Source organism: Struthio camelus, chromosome 4 (assembly GCF_040807025.1).
Source record: "Struthio camelus isolate bStrCam1 chromosome 4, bStrCam1.hap1, whole genome shotgun sequence".
Classification (NCBI taxonomy): Eukaryota; Metazoa; Chordata; class Aves; order Struthioniformes; family Struthionidae; genus Struthio; species Struthio camelus.
This window is the reverse complement of record NC_090945.1, coordinates 80,127,387-80,150,332: the sequence shown is the minus strand read 5'-3', so window position 1 is coordinate 80,150,332 and position 22,946 is coordinate 80,127,387. Positions and strand designations below refer to the sequence as shown.

Below are 22,946 nucleotides of genomic sequence, written 5' to 3'. Positions count from 1 at the left end.
TGTGCATGTGTGCGTGTAAGGGGAAGTTATTACCTTTGGGGGAAAAAAAAAATCTGAGCACATTTACAGATTGCAGTTTTATTGTTTTGGCCAGCTGCTTAGAATCGCAGGACGAAATTTATCCCGGATGTGTCTCCACTGTAAGCAGGCGGAGGAGAAGGGCCACTAAATGTTTTATTCTTGTATAACTCCAATGAAATAACTCCAGAGATGCACGAGAACCATTCCTCCTTCTCACATGCACGTGCGTGTGCACTCACGCTTGCACCCGCATATGTGGACGCATGTTTGAGGCTCCATATACTGCTTTTATTTCATGCACATCAGAAAGGCCATGCATTGCTCCCATGCTAGTGCTCCTTCCACTACATTGCACAGGATACCTTTGTCCTTTTGGCTGTTATTCTTTGCCACCGTGTTTTTATCAGCAAAATTGCTGCCCATTTAAAGGTAGATGTCTAGTTCTGCTCTCTGTTGTTGGAGTATGCCTCCACCACTGTCTTCAGTGTAATGGGGTGATGACAGACATGATTAAACTAGATATCATGGCTAGCAGCATCTGGCTAGCCCTGGCAGAGTGAAGGTCCGCATGTCTTAACACAGTCCATTAGGCTCGGTAAATTGGAATAACTCAGGAATCCAGAGTATTTGAGTAAAGTCATCCCCACGGAGCTGTGCTGATGCAGCTAAATTTCTGATGCTGAGAGCGCTACTTTAACTTGCTTCCACTAGACTCAACCAGACCAGGACTAACAAGACACCAAGACCTATCTACCTTCTCCGAGATGTCACAGGGCCACAGACTTTTTTATCCTACAGTCAGATGTTCAGTTGATGTGCGAGTGAGCTGTATACATGAATCTTGCCATGGGTGGCTTGCAAATGATTTTAATCCTTCTAAACCCCTCCCCCGCCATTATTGTGTATTGTATAAATAACCTTAAAAAACTAGAGCTAAAAACATGGATTTTGTGTTCTTCTTTGGAATGTTACTCTGGTGTAACTGAGAGCAGAATTTGACCTGCTGTATCCGTTTTTGTAGAGTTCAGACCCTAATTCCAGGCCAGATTCTAATCTGTGCCTCTCGCTCATATTTCACTGAAGCGCTCAAAAAATACACATGCTGCGGACTGAAGTGCAGTGTTACAGGCAGCGAGTGGCTATTATCTGGCCTGAAGGGTCTTCTGGCAAAAAAAAAAAAAGAAAAAGAAAAAGAAAAAAAGATAGTGATCAAATTGCTAAAGTGAACAACTGATGGGTGTTTTAAGTCTTTAATTTGTTTTCCTGTGCTTGGAAAAGCAGGCCACGTTTGTCTCTAACGCAAAAGGCAGTTATTGATAGTGCTACTTAAGCGAGCAAAATAAAATGCTTGCAATGACAGTTATCAAAGGTTAGGGCTCCAGAGATAAAAAGCTTTTGTGTGCATGTGCGCTCCAACCCAGCCTTTCTGCGGGCCTGCATAAAGTACACAACAATGTGCTTCCCTTCTGAACTTTTTTGGGACGTGGTATGGAAAGATTGTAGCAGTCTTCATGAAGTCAAATCCCGGCTGGGTATTGGTTTCAAAGGGAACGATGACTAGCCAGTATGTTAAATATTTTAATTCAGTAAAGCCTCCTGTTCTCCTTGATGTTTGCTAGAGTTACGTTCAGCAGCTGTAGAGGAGAATGTGCCTAAGAAGCTGAAGGAGAATCCTGTGTCCTTTCTCCTCTCGCCCAAGCGATAAATTGGAGGGCTGAGTAGGCAGGCAGAAGCCCTCCTCACCTTGGCCCATCGGCCCGTGGGATGAGCAGCCAGAGGCTTAGGGGGAAGCGGAGCTGGCAGCAGCTGGACCAGGTGCCGCTGGTGGTCCCAAATGTCGCTTGGGCAGCTATTAGCATAGCGAAGGCTTTCGAGGGCTGCTGCACCGTCTGTGCAGTAACGCGCGCGCTCTCCCCCTGCCGCGCTCTGCGTGTTGCGCTGATAGACGCTGGGGCAGGAGAGTCCTGCGGCGCGCGGCGCGCAGGGCGAGGGGCATCGCGAGGGCGGGAGGGTCCTTGGGTGCGTCGAAGGCAGGCGGGCGCAGGCGATTACTGTTGGCGCTGTGCCAAGCTGGGTCTGGCTTGTGCCTTTTTTAGGTAGGACTGAGTTTGCCTGGACTCCAGGTTTATGTGGCTATGAGCAGAACTTCTTGAAAGATAATAAATTAGTAGTAGCGGAGATGGTGGGGTTCTTGGGGAAGGGGTTGTCTTGCACTTCCCGTTGTCCATAGTGGCTATGGTATGAGAGTTGTCTGCAGACAGTTGCTGCAGAAAGGGACTGCTTTTGCAGTCAACCGGTGCAAGAGTTTTTCCTCCAGAGCAGCTGTAATTGCTTTTGGTTTCTTCAGCTTTCTTCTGCTATTTTTTGGCTTCAGTGGAGCTATTCTAATCCTACCTTGCTTAAAACATGGAGCAGAGTCTTTAGATCTGCTAGATTATCCCTGCAGCTTTAAGACAAGCCCGTGGGGCTCCTCAGTATGTAGCTGATTTCCCCCCAACGTCCCTTATTCAAGGCCGCTTTGAAGGCGTACTTGCACACCGTGCAGAAAGTAGCTCCGAGCAGCTCTCCCTGGCTGTCACAGGTGCACGGCAGAAGGGTGCGGGTCCCAGTTCAGGCAGTGACGCTTTTCTCTGAGCATCCCGACTGTTCCGCTGCAATACGTGGCTGGACCGGAGGAAGGAGAGGGGTACCTTCTTCTCACGTTGAATGTGTAACAATTAAGACATAAGAAAAGTAAATCTCTTTTCTATTGTGCTGTTAACCAGCCTGGTTTTGCTACTGAATGGGTTCCCAATCCCTGATTTGATGGATGATGTTAGAAGCTTGTCCTTTGGTTAGATGGCACCAAGCACAAACCAGTATCTTCTCATCTACTGTGTGCAGATAAGCAAAGATATATTTTGAAATAGTAGTTTAAAGCAAAAGTTGTAATAACTGTATTCCTTAAAAATAAGATCTTGCTGGTATAAATTGCTACTGGAGGCACTGACTATGTACGCAGATCAAGGCTTGGCATGAGGGCTATTCCTTTTTGAGCTCAAAAATAAAGCAAGAAGGTGTTGATGAAATCCGTTATCAAAGAACTCATGCAAATAACCTGCATAACATATGTTGTCCTCAGGCAACGTGTTACTAAACAGATGGTTTTGCATCTTTCGCTGCCTCTCTGTGCGCTGCTGCTGCTAACTACTGCCGCCTTCACTTCCAGTAATACCCGTGCAGTTGAGGTGTGATTTAGATTTGGTTTCAGGCAGAAGCTTTGAAGGGCGAAGGTGGTAATTTTATCCAGGCTTTTTTCCTGTGTAATTTGTATTGTTCCTTTACTAGGACCTTCTACAGCTTGTGCTTTCCGTTGCCTCTTTTCTTTTTGTGGCATTGCTTCAGCCCTGTCCAAGTAATCCCATATCATGTGATGGAAAACACTCCATCCTTTTAGGGAGATGCCATTAGACAACAGTTTCAGGTTATCGGGTCTTCCGATGTCTTTCACATCTATCCCTGAAACATTAATGTCCTTCATCCACTACACTTTGAAGCTCATGAAACATTTTAATTGACTTTAGTGCGCTTTGATCAGGCCTGTGGCAGTTGTATAAGGTTGCTGTCATGCCATATAGGTTGTTACAAGGAGCTTGTATTTGGCCTTTCTTCTAAAAGAATCCCAAAAGTGGGATTCTTAGTTATTATTAACTGCTTGTAGAGGGGGCCTGTTGTGCAACGGGTTGTAGACAGTTAAGCAACCCCTGCCCAAGGAGCTCGTAATCTTAATATCAGCAGATAAGGCAGAATTAATATTGCCACGGGCAGAGAACTGAGGCAGAAAGAGGATTAAATGACTTGCTTGTTTTGACGCGGAGCTGAGGAAGGATCAGCTCGCCTGTGCCATGGCCCCATTGTTCTTCTTGAACACACCAGCAACCCCTGTGTCAGGCCGGTGGAGCCGGTGGATGTATTTTAAAGCAGAGGCTGGCCTTTCGTGTAGGAATCAATTTGCCCATCACTGTGGAGCCTCCGCAGAGGAAGTGTTTAGCAGCACAAACCCCACATTGTGTATGAGATTAGGACAGGAAATACGGGATTGCAAGTTGAAACTACATGGTGAAGACACTGACTAAAACAACATGCCTGTCTGTCCGCCTCTAGACTTGTACCGGAGAGACTCACGATTTGGTTGTATTTATCCTCGTGTTACTCCCAGTCGGTGGGAACCTGTTGCTCCCTGTCTCAGAGATGAGGTCCCGGGCCACCAGCAGGGAAAAATCACCTCCTCCACGCCAGAGGAGAGCTGAGAGTCCGGCCCTACCGTGCTGTCTTCACCACTTTTTCTCCTTAAGGGCGAGGAAAGGGAAAGGGCTTTGATGGCTTGGAGCTAAAGGCTCCACCAAAGTCTCTTCCAAGAGACATGGCCGGCACAATAGTCGCCGTAATCATGTGGCGTATTCAGCTCGGAGAGGTATGTGTGCTTCCTGGCTTTACTGTTTCCAAATCAGATTTTTAACATTTTTTTTAAAATCAGTAGCTAAAGAATGCTTTTACACATTTTATGCTTTTCCTATTACAAAAAAAGGCTAACGGAAAGAAATGATCTGCTCTTAAAGAGTTTTTTTTAACTACGATAAGATTAACCTATTGTTTATAAAGCAGCAAGCTATTCATGTGGTTTTTTTTTTTCCATCGGACAGGCGAAAACACAAGTACTGTAATGAATAATGGGTAATTAACCCTTCTGGTCTGGAGGAGATAACATGTAAGACCCACTGCACTACTTTCCCTGTGGAATAAAGTAGCCGTGATATTAGTCCAAGCCAAACATCCAAGTTTTACAATCAGTTGTATTATTGTAGTTGTAGCATTTTTATTGCCAGAACAGAAGGCTTCTGAAATTAAGGTGGTATTCTGCTTAAATCCCCTTAAAACTGTGCTGGCCACCAACTAACTGTCCACAGTATAGAAGGGAGAGAGCTGCCTTCTGCTCTGCTTTATGCAGGATTAGTGCCGGCCCTTGGTGCCTGGGAGGTTTCCAATGCGATCCTCATTTGGGATATCTGCTCACTCGAGTAACATGTAGCTTAGAAATAAAATAGAAGCAATTTTCTGCTTCATTTAAAACAGAATCCTAAATTTTGCCAACTTCAGCCTGTCAGTCCAATAGGAAGTTTTCAGCTGGAGCTTTTGACTGAATGTAGGATATAGCTGTGTCATGTTGTGAAGCCTGTTTTGTGTCTCTGGCATACTGATCGCATTAGTTCTCGCTTGCGAAGGGGGTAAGCTGTTACGTTGCCTTCTCGACTGCTTCTCCAGAGAGCAGTCCTGGCTGCAGGTCAGGCTACTAACCCTGGCTGGGCTGTCCTCAGGGATCAACGACCTCTCTGCACACTGGGCCGGGACAAACATGGACAAGTACGAATGGTGGCAATGAAAATCTCTGTGTTGAGCATGTGGCTGGACAAACTGGGTTGTGCTCTGTGCGGGAGGGCCAGCTTTCTCTATACCTAAGAAGGTCTTGCATAAGAGGCACCTTCCATAACTTATGGATTATCTTCCATGACCTCCCATGACTTATGGTCACACAAGCTGGAAGTCAAATTAAAGATGATTCATGTGGAGGCTGATATCCTTTTCAAACAGTATAAATTTGGAGCACTTTAAGAGTAATGCTGGCACAGTTAAACTTTGCTGAGCTTGTGTTCCCCACACTCCTGGTCTATTATCTCAAAGGGGACTTGCTAAATCATCCCGGCTTGCCTCCCGCATGTGGGACTCCAAGGGAGCATGCTTGGGCTGTCGCTAAAACCAGTTTCAGGATTGAGGGCATATGACTAGTGAGGTATCTGTCCCTAGAAAGTGCATCAGACAGCAGATCTGAGCCCAGGAGCTTGCTGTAAAAGCAGTGACTAATCTCTACCCAGATGCGATTGGTTTGGAAGTACACAGGAATATGCACTCAGGCTTCCTTGCAACAGGCTGGTGATTATTCAGGGAGATATGGGGCCAGTTTGTTACAAGTCGTAGCGGTATTGGGGAAAATCCTGATTGCCTTAAGCGCTCAGAAACTGGGTGACTTTAGTAGTAACTCGATCCTTTTTCTCTTACAGAAGCCCAGGCACAGATGAGCTCCCCAAACCCTTGTTCCTGTTAGCCTGTGAGGGGTTTATCTTTCTTTCTGAACAGGAATGGATCTGCTGTAGTGTCTTTTTCAGAGTTTTAAGACGTCCTACATACTATTGTTTTGCACAAGGATTTTCTGCCTTTTTGTCATCTTGTGGCCCCCTAGTATTTCCAGCAGAAATACAGACAAACCTGTATCACAAGCATTGCAGAAGTATGGCTAGTGCCATCCGCCTTGTCCTTCTCAGTCACCTGCAGAAGCAGTCAGGGATCTGCACACTAGAGGTTGAAAACCTGCACCCTGGGCACCTCCAGCATCACAGCGTTCGTTTGGGCTTGCTTCTTCCCTTGGAAAATGAGGTTTTATTCAAGTCCCTTCTTCTTGCTTGGAGTGAGTCTCATTTGGAGCAAGCCCTCTCCAGTGTTCCTGCCATCCCACTGCCATTATAGTGCCTTTATTCTTGGTCGAATGACTGAAGCCTTTCCTCCTCCCCGCAGCATTCATGTGTCCCAGCGCCGGGTTTACCCCAGGCTTCCCATTGCGTAGGCCTCTGTACTGCTGCCAGACGATACATGCAGTATAGGCTGTGGGTGATTCTCGCAGCCTCTGGAATGAATTATTTTATTGCTGCCAGCTTGTCAGAGAAATCAGCTTGAAAGCTGAGCCAGAGAGCAGTCCTGGGAGCAACCAATTCAAAGTGGAAGCAAGTCACCATCAAGCAAAATAAATAGGGGAATGCATCAGCTGGATAATATGAGCACTGTTTTATTAGGGAATTTCAAAAGAACCAATTAGGCCTCAATGGGGAACCAGGTCTTATATTTAAAGCTCATAAATATACAAATCATGACATTCTAATTAAGCAGTGTTGTTTCCCAGGTTTTGTTTTTTAAGGGTATAGTTTTCTGTTTAACTGCCGTTCTTGTAAAGATTTGGCATGGTCTGGGACATTTTTCTCTTCTTGGTTACCTCGCAAGGAATTTGCATTCCCGCGCTGTGACTGCGCTTTGGTGTGCGTGCTGCCACTGAAAAGACTGCGAGTCATAAATAAAAGAACAATATGACCACAAGCACCCCCTGCAGAGGAAGAAGAAAGACATGAGTAAAATAATATGCCAGAGAAAATTGCAGACCAGATAATTTATCCGCCCCTAATTATTTCTGAGCCAGAATGAAGTATTTCAGATAGTAAGAAAACAACTCTTTCTTTTTTTTTCTTTTTTCAGTTATTTCAAACTGCTGGCCTGTTACAATTTGATTCAAATGTAGTTGGTCGTTTATCAAGGAAAAAATCACCAAAGGTCACTTGTAAGCGCTACAAAATCAACTGCATATAAGTTTCTGAAGCAGAAAGGACTGTTTTTTTCATGCATTTCTGACACTTTCAGCCACTCAGACTCCTACATCTTGAAAGAAAACACATCTCAGGTGTCACATTAATCTAGTTGTTATGAGATTATGCCTTGCAAATTGCTGATTTTGGATATGAATGCCTGGCCCATTTAAACGACTTCAGCATAAATAGTAATAATAGACTACAGTGGTGCAGCCTTTCAGAAGACGAGACAAAAAGCTATGCTTGTTAAAACAAAAAGATACCCCAGAAGCAGGAAATTTAATATTATTAATGAAAACAGGAGGAATTATTAGGAATGTTTTCGCGTGCTAGGGTTCCTCATTCAGAGCATATTACCGTGGGGACTTTACCAAGGGATCTTGCTGATACTTTTTTTTTCCTGGATGTATCTGTAGCACTATGAACATTCTTTTACCATAATCTATGATGTATTTGTAACATTTGCATGTAATCTGTCAGGCAGAGCCCGCGCTACAGAGCGTGGGAGTTGCAGGCCCATGGGATTTGTGAGGCTGCAGATGCAGAAGCTGGAGTCAGTCAGATTTGTGGCATGGACAGGGATTTCCCCAGCGTTCGAAGAAGTGAAGAATAAGCCCTAAGTAAATTACAGTCTGACTTTACATAGCCTATTCTCCTAAGATTTCCATTTTTCAAGGTTTGGATGTGTTTTGGCATCAGAGTGCTCCTTTTAAACTGATCCTTCGCAAGCTTTCAAGGTTCACCCACAAGTCATAATTACCGTAGAGAGTAGCAGCACAAGGATGCAATGAAATGCATTGGTAAAAGTGCTAGTTTTTTCATTGATGGGGTTTAACTGCTTGTTATCTCCGAACATGATTTAAAGAGACGTAAATGTAGCATCTCAGCTTTACACTTTCATAACTCCTTCCATCAAAAAAAGATCTCAAAGCATTTTACACACAGATGTAACTGGATAACATGTCCTGTTGCCTGTGTGGCATCTCCAACATCAGTTATCATCATTCTAAACCATATGCCAGGGTCCAGAGTATTCCCTGAAGTATTTTACATAGGAGGAATACATGTAAATAGAATATCTGGCAATCTATGAATGGCTCACAGCATTTTAATCAACTGTACAGTTTTAAAATTGGCATTTAAATGCCTCTCACATCTGTTGTTTAAAATAGCCAACAGCATGCGGGCTACATTCGGTATGTAATATTCATGTGATTATGTTAGTAATAGTATACATTATCATAGTAAAAATCAGGTATGTAACTGTAGTGCTCATCAGAGTCATTACTGAGAGGTTTTGGAGAAAGCAGTCTCTAATAGTGAAAAAATATTCCCCCCGCCACACACACAGATACGACTGAGATGATAGATACATTCTTTATATCTTGATTAGAGGGCCTGAAAGTTCCCATTTACACCTCCATGCACACTGTGGCCACCCTTCCACTCCTCTCCAAGATCAGTCTGCACAGGGTAACTCTCATGGAAAGGTAATAAACTGCACCTGCTTTAGCATCTAAGTTTCAAAGACAGTGAAATACTTCTAGGAAAAAAGTTGCTGTTGTTTATGAATGTTCTAGGATTCAATGTCATAGGTGTTAGCAATGCCGTAGGTGCCAGCAAACTCTGGGTCATTGACAAACACTGAATTCAGATTGTGATTCTAGTCTGTCTTCTCAACGTCTTTGCATTCGTGCTTTTGTTCCCTGTCTGCAAAACTGTGTTGCTAGTGCAGAGTCTCTGCTCCTCTTTCTTCATCCTAGTGAAGCCCTTAACAGAGGTCCAAGGTGAGCAGGGTGCAAGCAGCAATCCTTGTGTCCCAGACCGTAGAGAGCTCTGACCGCTGGAGAGAGCTGCACGCTCATCTCTGACGAATGAGCCCTTTTCAAGGCAAGGCACCTTGTGACTGAGCACCCACAAGCCTCTCAATCCCATCTAAGAAATGGTGGCTCTCACATATTTTGTGGAGGTACTGCTGTGTCTGGTGCTTTCTGCTGAGCTGGTCCTACTCTGGTCACTGTTCTCGTACACTGACAGGATTTTTTTAAAAAACAAAGCAGAGCAAGGGAATTTAATTCCATCCCACAGGCATGGCTGAACTACACTAGTCGTTGTTTTGAAGGATGTTTTAGAAATTTGTAATGACAGCGTTGGGAATATATAGTTAGTTGGGGCAACCATTTTTACAATTTGTGTTTTACCCCACATGGAAAGCTATAATTTATTCCATGTAATTAGGTTAGGTTTAATTTTGGCAAGACAGAGACCCATATTATCCAGTGTAATATACTGTAATCCTCACGTTAGGTAGGGTGCCAAATATTCCGTTTGTTTTGGGAGCCAACAAAATTGCCACTTGTCCGGAGTTGTTCTTGGACAGAATTGTGAAAGTGGTAACATTTCACTACTTAAAGGAGTTTATTATTAGTCTGACAATGACTCAGAGATAGCTGTAGCATTCATTGAACATTATATACAAGGTCCGTGGCACTTCACTAATAAAATTCTGTCTTTGACATCATACAGGTGGGAATGTTGAATGACTGTCTGTTTGGCGTCATCAGACACTGAGGTTTTTTTTTTGTATTTTTCAGGATTGGACCCCGAAACAACAAATCCTGTAACTTTAGCTTCTTGTCATGCTATAAAGTGTAGCGGTGAAAAATACTGTGTGAAAAGCAGAGATTACTTCACCGCCGTATTGTTACTACATGACTGACTATCACTTTGTTAATGAACATAAATCTAAGCAAAAAGATATACATATAAACTAAAATATGTATTTCTTCTCCACCCTTTCAAATGCCTTTTCTGTGCCTTCTATTTTAGTGGTTTACCTGTCCTTTAGAAAGACCATTTAGAAAAAGATCCTTATGTATATGCTCATAAGTCGCTGGCTGTTTGGGGGCTGGTGGTTACAAATGACATCATTAATGAAATCTATATTTATTAAAAACATGGGTTTATTTTCTTAAATAGGAGTTCCATCTGCATCTGAAATCTGGGAAGAAGGATTCTCTAGTAACATTTTGTACTTTCCCGAATATAACTAAAATCTTAGATAGTTTGATTTTTATATGTTCTGTAAAACTCAGCGGAAACCTTCATCTTCCATTGATTTATTTGCATTTTTAAACACTTTTAGGCCCTTCTAATTCTTAAAGTCAAAGATAAACATCATAGTCTATTGGAGGATTTTGATGAGGTGTGAATTTTTCCCTCAAACAAATGCACATGAGGTTTAGTTTTCCCATTTAAGATGTTAAGCAGCAGTCCTCTCTGAGAGTTAGCTTCATCTCATAATTGACATACTGCATAAGATGTTTAATTTTCTTCTGTAGGAATTTTTTCCCTTTTCTTCCTACCAGAAGAGGACGATGAAATTTGTAAGTCCATAAAGAGTGTTTGAATAATTTTCACGGTGGTGTTGAAGAAACAGCTGGATCCACATTCCTCTCTGTAAAGTCCAGTGTTGCAATTGCTCGTTCGTCCTGATGGACTGGGCAATTCCACACTGAGGAATTAACTCACAGTGTTGGGAAGGCCCAGGATTGTACGATCGATTATTTTCGTTTGATTATAAATGCCATCCAAGAATTATTTTTGTCCTAAGTCACGGACATATATGACCTCTCGCTGCTTCAGGTCCTCCTGGAAATTTCTTTGCACTGGCTATTTTGACCAGGTGAAAATTCAGGGAGACTGAACATGTGTCATTGATGTTCCTACACATCTTGGAAATGAAGGAAATAATAAACATTGATCAGTGCTCCTAGGAAGGGGACTGATAGAGACATAACTTTATGGGGGAAACAGCAGCTGCATAGTGGTTAAAATAGAAGGCTGAGAGCCAGGTCTTATCAGTTTATCCTCGGCTCTGCTGTAATCTTCTTCTTATCATTAACCTTGCATTAGTCCTTCCAGTGACATTCCTCCCACCCCCAACCCTAGCAATTTAGGATTGTTGAAAATGGAATTTTGGCCCACGTTCTTGGGTGGAGTGTTCATACCACCTCGCTTTTGGCACCCACTGTCCATGACTGAGGCCCCTTCCGTCATCTCTTTTCAGTCGGGGAAGGGAGGTATATGTCAACCTTCTTTTCAGGCTCACTCCTAGCTTGGGCACTAGAGTCAGGTTTCTAAAGTAGGGACTATTTCAACATCTTTATTTGTTAGGTAACAGTAACAATCCCATGAGACTTCCCAGCGTTTATAAACTTACTATCAATATTTAATGATTTATTATTATAAATAATAAATGCCATAAAATTAGAAATTCAGATATGCAGCTGATTTGTTGTTATAAAGTCACTTCTCAACTCCATAAGAGAATGAGAGACCCTCTCATTCCCCAAGAAGGCAGAACTGTGTGGACAATAAGAAATGTAATTCCTGAGGAACCTCAATAAACGTGGCATCTGCTCCATGCCTGCATTATCCAAGCAATAAACTCTTTAGACAGGGTCTGTCTTTTGTGCTATGTGTGAACAATGTCTAGCACAGTGGGAATTTGTCTCTAAGAATCCTCAATACTATCATGATACAAATAAAGATTAAAAAATACTGGGAAATAGTCTCAGTTTGATAGAAGGCTGGGACAGCTGATCGGTAACAGCTGTCTTTTTGGTGCTGCCATTTCATGTGCAGACAATGCTGGTAAGAAGACAGAAGCCTACCCATTGGTCTCATTCTTTCTCTGTTTTCTTCTTCCTTTCGTCTTCTTCAGAAGTTGATCAAGAATATAACCGCAGACTGGTGCCTGTGGTGTAGAGCTCTTGGGACTGCTGTCTGTGTGGGATGCAGCATGCTGATAAAAAAAGTAACCTCAACAACAACAACAAAGAAAGAATTGTTTTCTTGCCTCCTGTGGAATGGAGACCTGAAGGCAGGCGGGAGGTCCTGGTGTCTGGAGGAGTCAGCATGGCTTGGGGAAGGAGGAAAGCCTGTGATTTCCTTTGTAATGTAATTGTTATAATGGTAGCTCAGGGAATTGCAGTGGTTCAGTGATTAGCTCCAGCCATTTCTCCTTGTGGTTCTTCGTGTGGTTACAGCAGGAGATGGAGCATCCTTACATGCAGATGTGCCGTGACTGAGAATGTATATCTCGGATGATTTTGTGAGCTCTGTGGGTAGCAATGGAGCACTTCTCTCGACAATGGAAGTACCACAGAGAGCAAGGAGAGACCAAAAATTTGAGAAAGGCTTCTCCTTCCAGCATTATGGAATGTGATTAGTGAAGGAGGGGGGGGGACAGTTTTAAAGTAGGCACAGATCTGAACCAGGTAGAGAGGAGTTACGGGGGAGAGGGAAGGGACAAAGATAGAAATGAGCATGGCATACCCGGGTCTCATCCAGGTTCTCATCCTTGAAAGAGGTCCAGAATTCACATATGTAGATAGCCTAAATGGAGGGGGTTTTGGGACTTCTTTTTCATCAGCATCCTTTTCTATTGGCCTTTTTCATTCTTACTGATCATACAGTTATGCCCTACTCATACAAAATGGATTTGTAAAATGCCTAGTTCAGCCACAGATAGATAGACTATTATCCTTCTTAAAAGTTCCAAAGATTGAGGGAATATAACTTCTCTTGCTTAGTAGACGCCTCCGTAGGGATGCTTTCAGATATGCTCAATTTAAATGTTCTTAAATTCCATCTCAATATTTGTGTCTTAATCTCTTTATATGCCTAAAATAGCCCGTTCTTCTGATGTTCCATCTCTCCACTTTATACATTTACTTCTCTAAGGAAACATGTAATCCCTTTCCAAACCAAAGTTTTTTAATCAAGCCCAAGCAATGAACCACAGCATTTTTAGTGGTCTGCAAAAGAGTACAGACCAGGGATGTGTCTACATTGCACTCCCAACAGAGATGGCAGTATAAAGAAGAAATTGATGATAAATGAGTTAGCTCACGTACTGGTAGCAGTCTATGCACAGCAGCACTGGATTCTCTACAGGCTGCTAAAACTGTCCAGAGAAGTAGGACTAGTTTGTGTGTGCTGTTGGAACTAGATTGCTACCAGTCCATAAACTAAGCAGGCTCTGGGATGTCTATGCTACACCATGTTCCTTCCTTCCTTCATTCTGTGGATGGGAGCTGGAGTCTTCCCTGGTCATGAAGCACTCACTGCCTGATATGTGTTCGCCTATGCATTGAAATGTGGAATACAGCAATAACTACCAACTAGGAGCTTTGTCACCTATAGGTAATGGAATGGGCCTGTACCTCATCATCCTTCCTTAAGAATGTGAGTTACTGATCTAGCTAGGGACAAAAGACAGGTTTCCTCACTCCCCAACGAGGAGTCTGGTCTGCAGCCTGCAGTGCCAGGGGACAGGTGGGCTGCAAAGTTTTCTTTTGCGAAACATCTTGCTTACAGAGAGACTCCCAGTGCTGCAGCTGAAGTGAAATGCATGGAAATTTTTTGTATGGAAGTTCTCATGAAAATGACCAGTGCTGAAAACACCGAAAAAGCCACTAACACAAACTTTTTTTTATTTTCAGGAAATTCTAGTATCAATAGCTCTGGTTATTTTTGGCACAACTGGAGCCAAAGTCAGTAGGCAGTAAAGTCGTCAGTGCCCATTACAGAGGCAGATTCTTTGCCAGTAACCTTTTAGTTTGTTTCTTTAAGAAAAGCAGAGTGTTCCTTGGCTATGTGCTCTTCTGAGTGGGTTTCTTCTTTTTCATCTTGAGGGGTTTTGCTTGGCTGGGACCAAGGAGAGGGGTTTCCTCCAGGAGATTTTTTTTCTTCCCTTCAAATATTTCTAATCCTTTTGCTTTCACTGTGCCCTTCCAAATGAATTCTAAACACATTTCCTGCCTTTTCTTAACATCAGCGCTGTTAATACAGTAGACGGCACTGTTAATACAGCAGATAGATTAAGGAATGGCAAGCACGAGATGAAGGGTTGATGAAGGAACTACGAAAAACATTCAGGATGACATCTAAAATTTAAACCAGGTTTGTCTTAGTGGGCTGAATTCATTGGAGTTTCGTTCTGTCTGTCTGCCTCTGACAGAAAGGAGGGTTCAGATAGGAAAGTTTGCTAAATTAGAGCTCAGTGATGGGAGGAAATTCACAATTAGTCAAGACCCAGACTTTGTATTTTAATCTTTTTCTTTATTTCAAACCAGCCGTGGTTTGGATCCCTTGATACAGGGATCGCCGGTCCCAAGCATCCTAGCCATATAACTCAGACCCCCCCCCCCCACACACAATGATGGAACAGGCTGAAAAATCACAAGGTGCTCATAATTGATTATTTTGTTCCTCTTTCTCCAAGTCTTTAGAGCATACTTGCTCTAAAGAAGAGTTCTTTACAATCACAAATCCTAGGAACTGTTATTCAGTAACAAAAAAAATGAAATTCTCAAATAGTCACATGTCAGGAGGAAGGTCCTTCGGAAAACCCCCAAATATCACAAGACTAGCAACAAAATCATGGCAGCTGGTGGGTGGTAGCTTGCAGATGGAAATCATGCATTAGCTACTAGGTAGGGATGCATTTCCCTGACCACTGAGGGTTAATACCAGCTGAAATTCTTAGTGAAACCTGGAGCGTTAATCCACATTAAGGAGATCTAGGGAAAGCAAGGGCCTTAATCCCTGAAAACCCAGTGATAAAGTTGTAACTGCCTGCCTTTAATACCATGGATCTCTCATCGAGGCATCAGTCGGGCTAGCAGAAGACCCCGTAAAACAAAGTCCGGATTGGTCTCGTTTCCTTGTGTCACCCTTCAGATCCTAGGAATATACTAGGAGAATCCTGAATTTCTCTGAGATAAACTGTAGGGACCTACTTTTTCAGCTCATACTTACTTGTCCATATGTTGCTGTTTACCTTCTGTCTACTGCAGCATCAGGACTATTGAAAAGTAGGTCCAAATAGCTATTGGTCCAAGTTTATGGTGGTTTCCCATCCATCAATTTTACTGGTTTTGCTCAGGAGAGCAGTTTCTAATTCAACTTCTAGCAAGGCCCAAGATCCCACAAGCAACTCCTGGGTTGCCACTCACTGGACCTCTGCAGCAGCACAGGATGCTGGGGTGCAAGTATGATGTACAAATATGATGCATCTGGGCACATACAGGAATTGGATTTTAACGCTGGAGTTCAGAGAGATCTCCTTCATTCATCCGTGGGAGAAGGTCTCATTGTACTTGTTCAAGCCTGACTGGATTACATCACTTTCCCCCTCATTTCACTCCCTCCCCACTTGTCTCCCTCCTTTTATTTACACCCCTTGTTCAGCAGTGGCGTTGAGCGGGTGCTGCCTTAATGATGCATGCTGATTGCTTCATTCCCCATGGCCCCCCATGGCCTCCCCCGTTGCTTTGAAGTGTGCTCAGGTCTCCGGCTCCAGTTCAGAGGTCACTTTGTTTATTTATGCAAAGCTGGCTCATCTGTGAAATGGGGCTTTCAAGGCCTCCAACATCAAAGGCTCCAAAGCTGGCCCCATCAAGTCAGAGCAGGGACTGGCCTTGCATTATAACAAATTAAAGCAACTTTGTGAATCATATAGAAACACTAGGGCTCCATCTTTGCTTCATAAATTGGGCCACTGTTTTGACTTGGGAGTGGATGCTCAGAACCTACTGTTGCCCTGAAAACAAGTTGTGTCCATTCAGCTAAGATATGAAGCCTTCACAGAAAGTCTGTGGGTAAATAAAATTTCATACTGGCTTGGTAATAGTTTGTGAATATTTCCCATCAGTTTCTCTTGGAGCCAGACTGAATTTTCCATGAGTTTTAACTTTTAAGAGGGTATGGAACAACTCTGCTCTGGTAATAAATAGTAACTATACCCTGCTTATATGTCAGTCTTTGCCTCATAGGATCCCTAAAAGTGCTTAGTCAATTGATGGAGTTCAGTACAGAATTCCCTTTACTGCAGCCATCTAGCCTGCTCTGGGACAGCGAGGAGAGCAACAAGATACACAGCAGGCAAGACACATAGAGCACATTGCTTTCCAGGATGTGAAAGGGCAATTTTGGCCGTGACCTCAACACTGATAATTAAGAAAGAGCCTCATAAACACAGATGTGTCAAGTCTCATGGAAAAAAAAAACTTGTGACTCCCCCTTCCAGCCCCACCTCACAGTTCCCTGCAGAGCGCCAGCATCTCAGCCGCTTGCCAGACAGACGTTTAGTGTCTCAGACCTTGTACGGCCAGGTGTGGTCTTTGGAGGGGAAGGGGTTACATGTGTTTTTCACTTGTCCCCAAGTCTATGACATCCTGATGTGAGAGTCTTCCGCATCGGGTTTCTTGACAGGTCAGCCTGCTCTGTAGCACTGTGAAACCAAATTGTGCGGTGAGGACTCCTAAATCATATATACAGTGGGTGTTTTTCTAGCCCCAGATACTCGTGACATAAAATTAGTCAGTGATTATTTTTCAAGGCAGGTTTTCCACTTCGTCTTCCAACTGGCTGCTCTCCTAAGCCTGTGATACTGTCCAAGAAGTCCAGTACAGGGTGACCTTCCAATATAGGTCACAGACAAGGGAGCATGTAGGAAACTTCAGTGGCTCATCCTTCTTAGCACAGCCTCTTGCAGTAATCTCCTGGCAGCAAAGCTGGCAATGCTGCATATCTAGTCCCCGCTGCCCTTCAGTTGCAGGCTGATTTTTTGTCTGTACTTACAACTCTGACCTGCTTGCCTCTCTGGGAGGTAACAAGAATATGAATGAGCAATCAGTTTATTAGGTCATTTTTGAATATAGCTAAGACTCATGTGACTTTTACTCCTAAATCACTGTTGCATATGCTGGTCATACTTGTCTGAATGTGGGTCATTTCTTCAGGCCCACTGTCTGTCTAATAAGAATACTGTGAAACCAAGCCATTTGTAGAGCACTGGGTTAAATGCAAGCAGCAGTCTTCTGACCTGGCGGTGTTAACCAGATCTTACAGATCTAGTTGCTTTTGCTAATTGGTATAATTCGGAGCTTGCTGCAGACTTCAGATTTAGGCTGAACTCCTCTGAACACATAGGAAATTTCATTTGCTTTCAGCATCATAGCTTGGATCCCTCTCTATAAGTGAGCAAGCTGACCACAGAGTCTTTGTGGTGCAGAGAGATATCCACGCATAAACAAAGAATTGCTAGCACAGGGAACAGAATAAACTGCAAACCTGTTTCCCTGCCACAGGAAACTACCTGATACTAAAATTTTAAAATATAAGAAAGTTCTTCAAAACTGAGAGAGGCAGGTGCTTCCCATGTGGGTACTGTCCTACCTTTGGATGTGGCAGGTGGAAGTCCAAATCTTGTTGATATCTGGATCATCCTTAGGGTCTTCCATCCTAATGGGTGTTCCTGAGATAGCTGTCTCCTGCTGGGCCGTTCCACTTTATATAATAATAAGCTCTTTATTGCCTCTGTAATACTACAGTTGAGCTTAGGACACTCACCCGAGGCACAAGAGAGGAGGTTTAAATCCCTTCTCTGAATGTAGCACAAGAGGGCCTTGAGCTTGGGGTCACTCACACCCCAGGCGAAAGCATTATTGTTATATTACTGGCTATTTTGCTGACTTTCTCACACTTTTAAACTTGACCAGAGATTCCTGAGCTTCAGGCAATCTCCCCAAAATGAGCTTTGCTGAGTTTCATCCAGTTGCTGCATTTCATGAATCAGCTTTTTTCATAGAGTTCCCAATGCAAGTTACTCCAGATACCATCATGGTCAATGTACAAGCTAGGAACCCAGCTCACTGCATATTGCAGCTGGAGCGGAGGCGGCCATATCACCCCTTCACCCAGCATTCAGATCTGGATTGAGGAAGGGGTAGTTTTGCTCTAAGTGAGCTGAGTTTCCATGTCCATGACTTTTTTTTCCTCAGAGACTTCTGCTATGTTTTGTCAATAAAGTTGCTACATTCCCAACAAACATGAAACTGGTTCCAGTGGATCTAAAATAACCTGCATAAATACATGCAGTTATTTATTTAGAACTTGCTCTCCTGCCAAAATATTTATTCCATAGGGTCATTATGGTGGCATTAGTTATGCTGATCTCTTCTCCAAAAATGATTTTTTTCTGGGCTTGTTAGGTTACTCCACAGGTCTGGGATTTGGCAGGATAACAACCAAAGAGGCATCTTCAAAGGGTCAAACAGATTCGGAGCAATTTTACTTACATCAAAAGCTTGGCAGCGTGTCAGGAGGTGTTGGGAATGCCAGGCAGGCGCTGTGTGTAAGCAGGAGGGGCGCACATGGGCTGACATACTGTAACATGAGGCAGGAGGCAAGGGAGGATATACCGCTCTTTGTACATCAAGCTGAGTAGGATTAAGATATAATTGACAGAACATCGCCACTTAAACGTCTTAGCCACTTTTAAAATATACAGCAGCTTAACAATGGGCAGGAATCCTACATCTTTGACCACAGGTTTTCTTTTTTTTTTCTCCGTTACCCAGTGCGTTTTTTAATTGTCCTGAGGGATTTAGTAAGTCCTCTGTCAGAGAACATGCAAGATTTTGGCTGTAGCACTGCTGATATTTATGTGAAAACTTGTACAAGTGCCAGAAGATAATCGATTCAGTATTTTGACTTAAGGGAGGCAACTTGTCATGTGCAAGCCATCATATATAATGTGTATATTTGTATTCACTGCATTCAGTTTGGCAAGGTTGTACAGTTATTTTTGCAAAATGCAGCACGTGGCTTACTCACCCGCGAGCCTTGGAGGAGACGGTACTATGATATGTTTGCACTCGTGGCACTGAGCGAGAGCTGGTGTTTCCCGAGCACGACTCCGTTTCACGCGGCTTCCCTGCAGGCCGTGGCGCCCGGGAAAGCCTCAGCATTTCCAGTGACGGAGAAGAGTGAGAGGGAGGTGGGAAGGGGGGGGACGGTTTGAGCTACTGAAGCAACGGCACGGCATGCTGCTGCCTTGAAAGTTTTCTTTTCCCTTCAAAGTGACAGCTGCGCATACCTCTGGGGGGAACTTTGCTGAAGCAACCACGAGGAGCAGAAAAAATCTGTCGGGGCGAGGGGGGACAAACCCGTATGGCATTTCAGCCTCTCTGTTTAAGAGACGGTAGTAAACGAGAACAGAGCACATGTCGGCGTAAAGTGCCTCATGCTGAAGAGCCGGTATGATTTTTCCAAAATAGCAGGAACTGGGAGGAGGATGGGTTAAATATGCATTCTTCTCTCACAAAGACTGCACACAGGTTCCTCGCCAAACACTCTATAAGCACTCTCCATCCTGTAAAACAACTGTAAAGAGCAGCTCTACTATTTGTACATTATTTTTGGAAGGGGGGCATACTCAAGTATGGGATACTCAAGAAGTTTTTCTTCTCTGCTACAGAGATTAAATGAAGGGATTTCCTCTCTTTTGCTCTTGAGATCTTTTCTGTATGGGTTGTAGGAGCTGGACCTATGGGAAGATTCATTCTTTGAGTTGTGTATTTCCTCTTTTCTTGAGGGGTGTTTTATGCTATGGGAGAGGCACTTTGTTATTGCAGTGGGCCGTTTCCCTGCCTTCACCTGGCCTATCTTGGAGAATCAAATTGCTCTAGCAAGACTGAAATAACAGCTTAAAGCTTCATCTCACACGCTTCCGACACTTTAATGTACTTTAGCAAGGAGCTGTGTAGCTCTTGATCAAGATCTTGATCTTCATCTCAAATCCAGCTGTCTTATGAGGCTGCCCACCTCTGTCCGTAGCCCACGGAGGAAGCCATGCTGTTAGCTGGGCCGTCACGCCTAGCTGCCAGAATCCTCCACTTGGACCCCCCTCGTGGTGTCCGATGCCTTGCTGTAAGAGGATGCTCTGAGATGAGTACTGGCACAATAAATGTGGGCTGTTAGTGGGTTTGGAAAGTCTTCTCATCCTAGAACTGGTGCTACAAAGGCATGAGACTACAGGCACTGCCACTTCCCTAGCTGCAGAAGGAGGCTCGGAGTTTGCCTTTGCTCCCTTGTCCCTCGTGAGTCCCTGCAGATTGCCATATCGCAATGGCAATTTGAGGTGGGGACTGCTGGAGGGGCAAGGGTCTCACCTTTTAGTTGTTTCCACTAGCAGTATGGGGTACGTAGTGGAGACCTTGAGGCTGCTCAGCGATAGCGGTAATAGACAACTATAGTGACAAGGGACAAAAAGTGGTGTGTCATTGATACAGGTGGATGGATGTTCTTAGTTAAAAAAAAAAAAGCTGCTTTTCTATTCAATATTGCTGTCTTTCTCCACCTATAGCTTTGCGTTCAGTATTTCTTGAGGGCTAATTTGACCCCAGTAAACCTATTTACTTCCCTGATCTTGTATGGAAGCTGAAAGGTAAATCAGTTGCCCTAATTGCGCTGCTGGTGTTGTGTGTGACTGATCATATAAGTCTTCCCCACCTCCCAGGTTTGATTACCTGTAATTTTGATTCATACCATTATTTGCATAGAAGGCATCAGCTCCTCCTAGGGAACAGCAACCTGTAAGCATAAACAAAGAGGCTTTTGTCAGCTATTAATGGAAACATTGATTAATCTCCCATTGCGCTGGTAGCCTGCCGAAGAGCTCATAAAGCAGCAAACCAAATTGTTCATTAAACTGTCCAAGCTGTAAGTGCCGGGTTGTGGATGCCAAATATACGATGAGTGCCTTTCAGCGGCAAGATGCTTCCAAGAGATGATGCAAACTCTTGTCATCATAGCACTGCACTGTTGGAGACCTTCCTAACATCTTCCCTTTCCTTTCCTTTGCAGATGATGCCAGCTCAGGAAAGGACAGCCAGGTACCTGAAGGCTCCAATGGAGAATATGAAGATCATTCTGGGAAGCAGTGGGGTAAGGGACAGCATATGTTTTTGGTTTCCCTCAGTTCCTGGTTCAGTGCTGTTCATCCAGCGCATTTCTCGGTTGTGGAAGGACAGGAAAAGGCAGAGCGACAGGAATGAGTTCTCACTACAGATGGTCAAATGATAAACAGCCTGAGCTGAATGGGTTGGTGTGAATGGATCCTGTCCAAGGGTCCTTCTGCAAAATGCAGCCAGCGATCAGCTCTAGGGCCCCCTGCCATATATCCCAGCATGGTTCTCCCTTGCATTTGTTTTTCTAGGCAGTCTCTTTCCTTTGCATGTGAAGCTATTATGGCTTTCATAGACTCTCTATAAAAGGCGTATTGACTTTTACAGCAATATTTCCAAAAGCTTTTAGTGCCAACATAGCACTGCTCTCATTGAGGGCAAATGGGAGGTCTGACTTCACTTCAGGAGAATTAGCATTAGGTCAAGGCTGAGTATTTTTGAACATTAACCTCTCTTTTAGCCACCTGCATGAACCTCTCTATAAGCCCCAGGCTGTTCAAGCGTAGGATTCTGATGCAGTTGCAGAGCTTCAGGGAACTGCTAAAATCTCACTTGGAACAGGTTCTGAGTCACTGCAAAATTTGCAGATCCAAGGTTTGGCCAAAGCACTCCTTTAAGGACAAAAAGTTGTCAGGCTGATACCAAACAGCTTTTGGCCATTACTGACAGGAGTGCCACGTGAGTTTATGACGCGGAAGGATGAGGCATAGCATTTCCATTTTGCTCTCACAGTACATCCCTCCTTTTAATTTTATAATACAGAGATGACTTTCTCCCACATTTGCCTCATAGGAAAGGTAGGTTTGAAACTTGTTAAGCTTTACCTGATAAGTCCCCACCACTTGAGCTGAGGCCAGTTTTCTCCAGGAGCTGACAAACAGGGAATCTGATGTGACGTGGTGTAGTCCAATCCACACCAAGAGGAGACAGTACCATAATAGCCTTGAATTGCAGATTCATTTGAACCTGAGCTTGCTCTGGGAGAAGGCAGTAAGCTCCACTTATTCTGGAAAAGGATGACAACATTTTAGAGCGAAAGAAAAGGTGGCTCAGACAAGCTCCATGTCAGGAGTCTCCCAGAATGGATTCAGCAGCTAGCAAGAAAAGTCAGCTTCTCTCCGCCCTTACCCTAGTGGAGAAAGGAACAGACATTGAATGCCATGGCAGATGTGCTTCAGGGAGGGCTAGCGGGTGATGGATCTATGTCACGATAGTATTACAATAGTAGATGTATGTGGTGCTAAAATTATCAGTCGTTTTTATGGGCAACATCTGATGGGAGCCTCCGGGACTAATCTATGCACCTTGAGGTATTCCCCAGGAGAGGAGACGTTGAGCTCCCTTCTTAGGTGTTCCTGCCAACAGCCTTCTGTTTCATTTCTTTTTCATTAGTCTGAATAAATTGTCATGGTAAACAGCATTTCAGCAAGAAACCCATACACATACTGCCTCTTTGTCCCCATCCACTTGTGTTTTCCCTTGCTCTTATGTGTGGCATAATTTATACTGTACAAATACGCGATTCATGTTTATGAAGCAAACGCCAAGTGATGTGGAGGAGAACAAGCATGTGAAGTATAAATAACACAGAGGCGCTTTGTAATGGGCTTCTCTGGCATTTCAGCAAGCAAAACTTCTGTAAATGGTACAGATTTGGGGA

General features: G+C 43.8%; 1 protein-coding gene across 5 annotated transcripts in view; it reads left to right on the top strand.

Moving 5' to 3' along the window:
- FGFRL1 (fibroblast growth factor receptor like 1) overlaps positions 1-22,946 on the top strand; it is a 184,359-nt gene that overhangs the window by 143,289 nt on the left and 18,124 nt on the right. For all 5 annotated transcript variants that reach the window (XM_068943658.1, XM_068943659.1, XM_068943660.1 and 2 more), the window contains one exon: positions 21,186-21,266. In XM_068943658.1, coding sequence (XP_068799759.1) covers positions 21,186-21,266 — 81 coding nt within the window. The remainder of the gene's footprint in view (positions 1-21,185; positions 21,267-22,946) is intronic.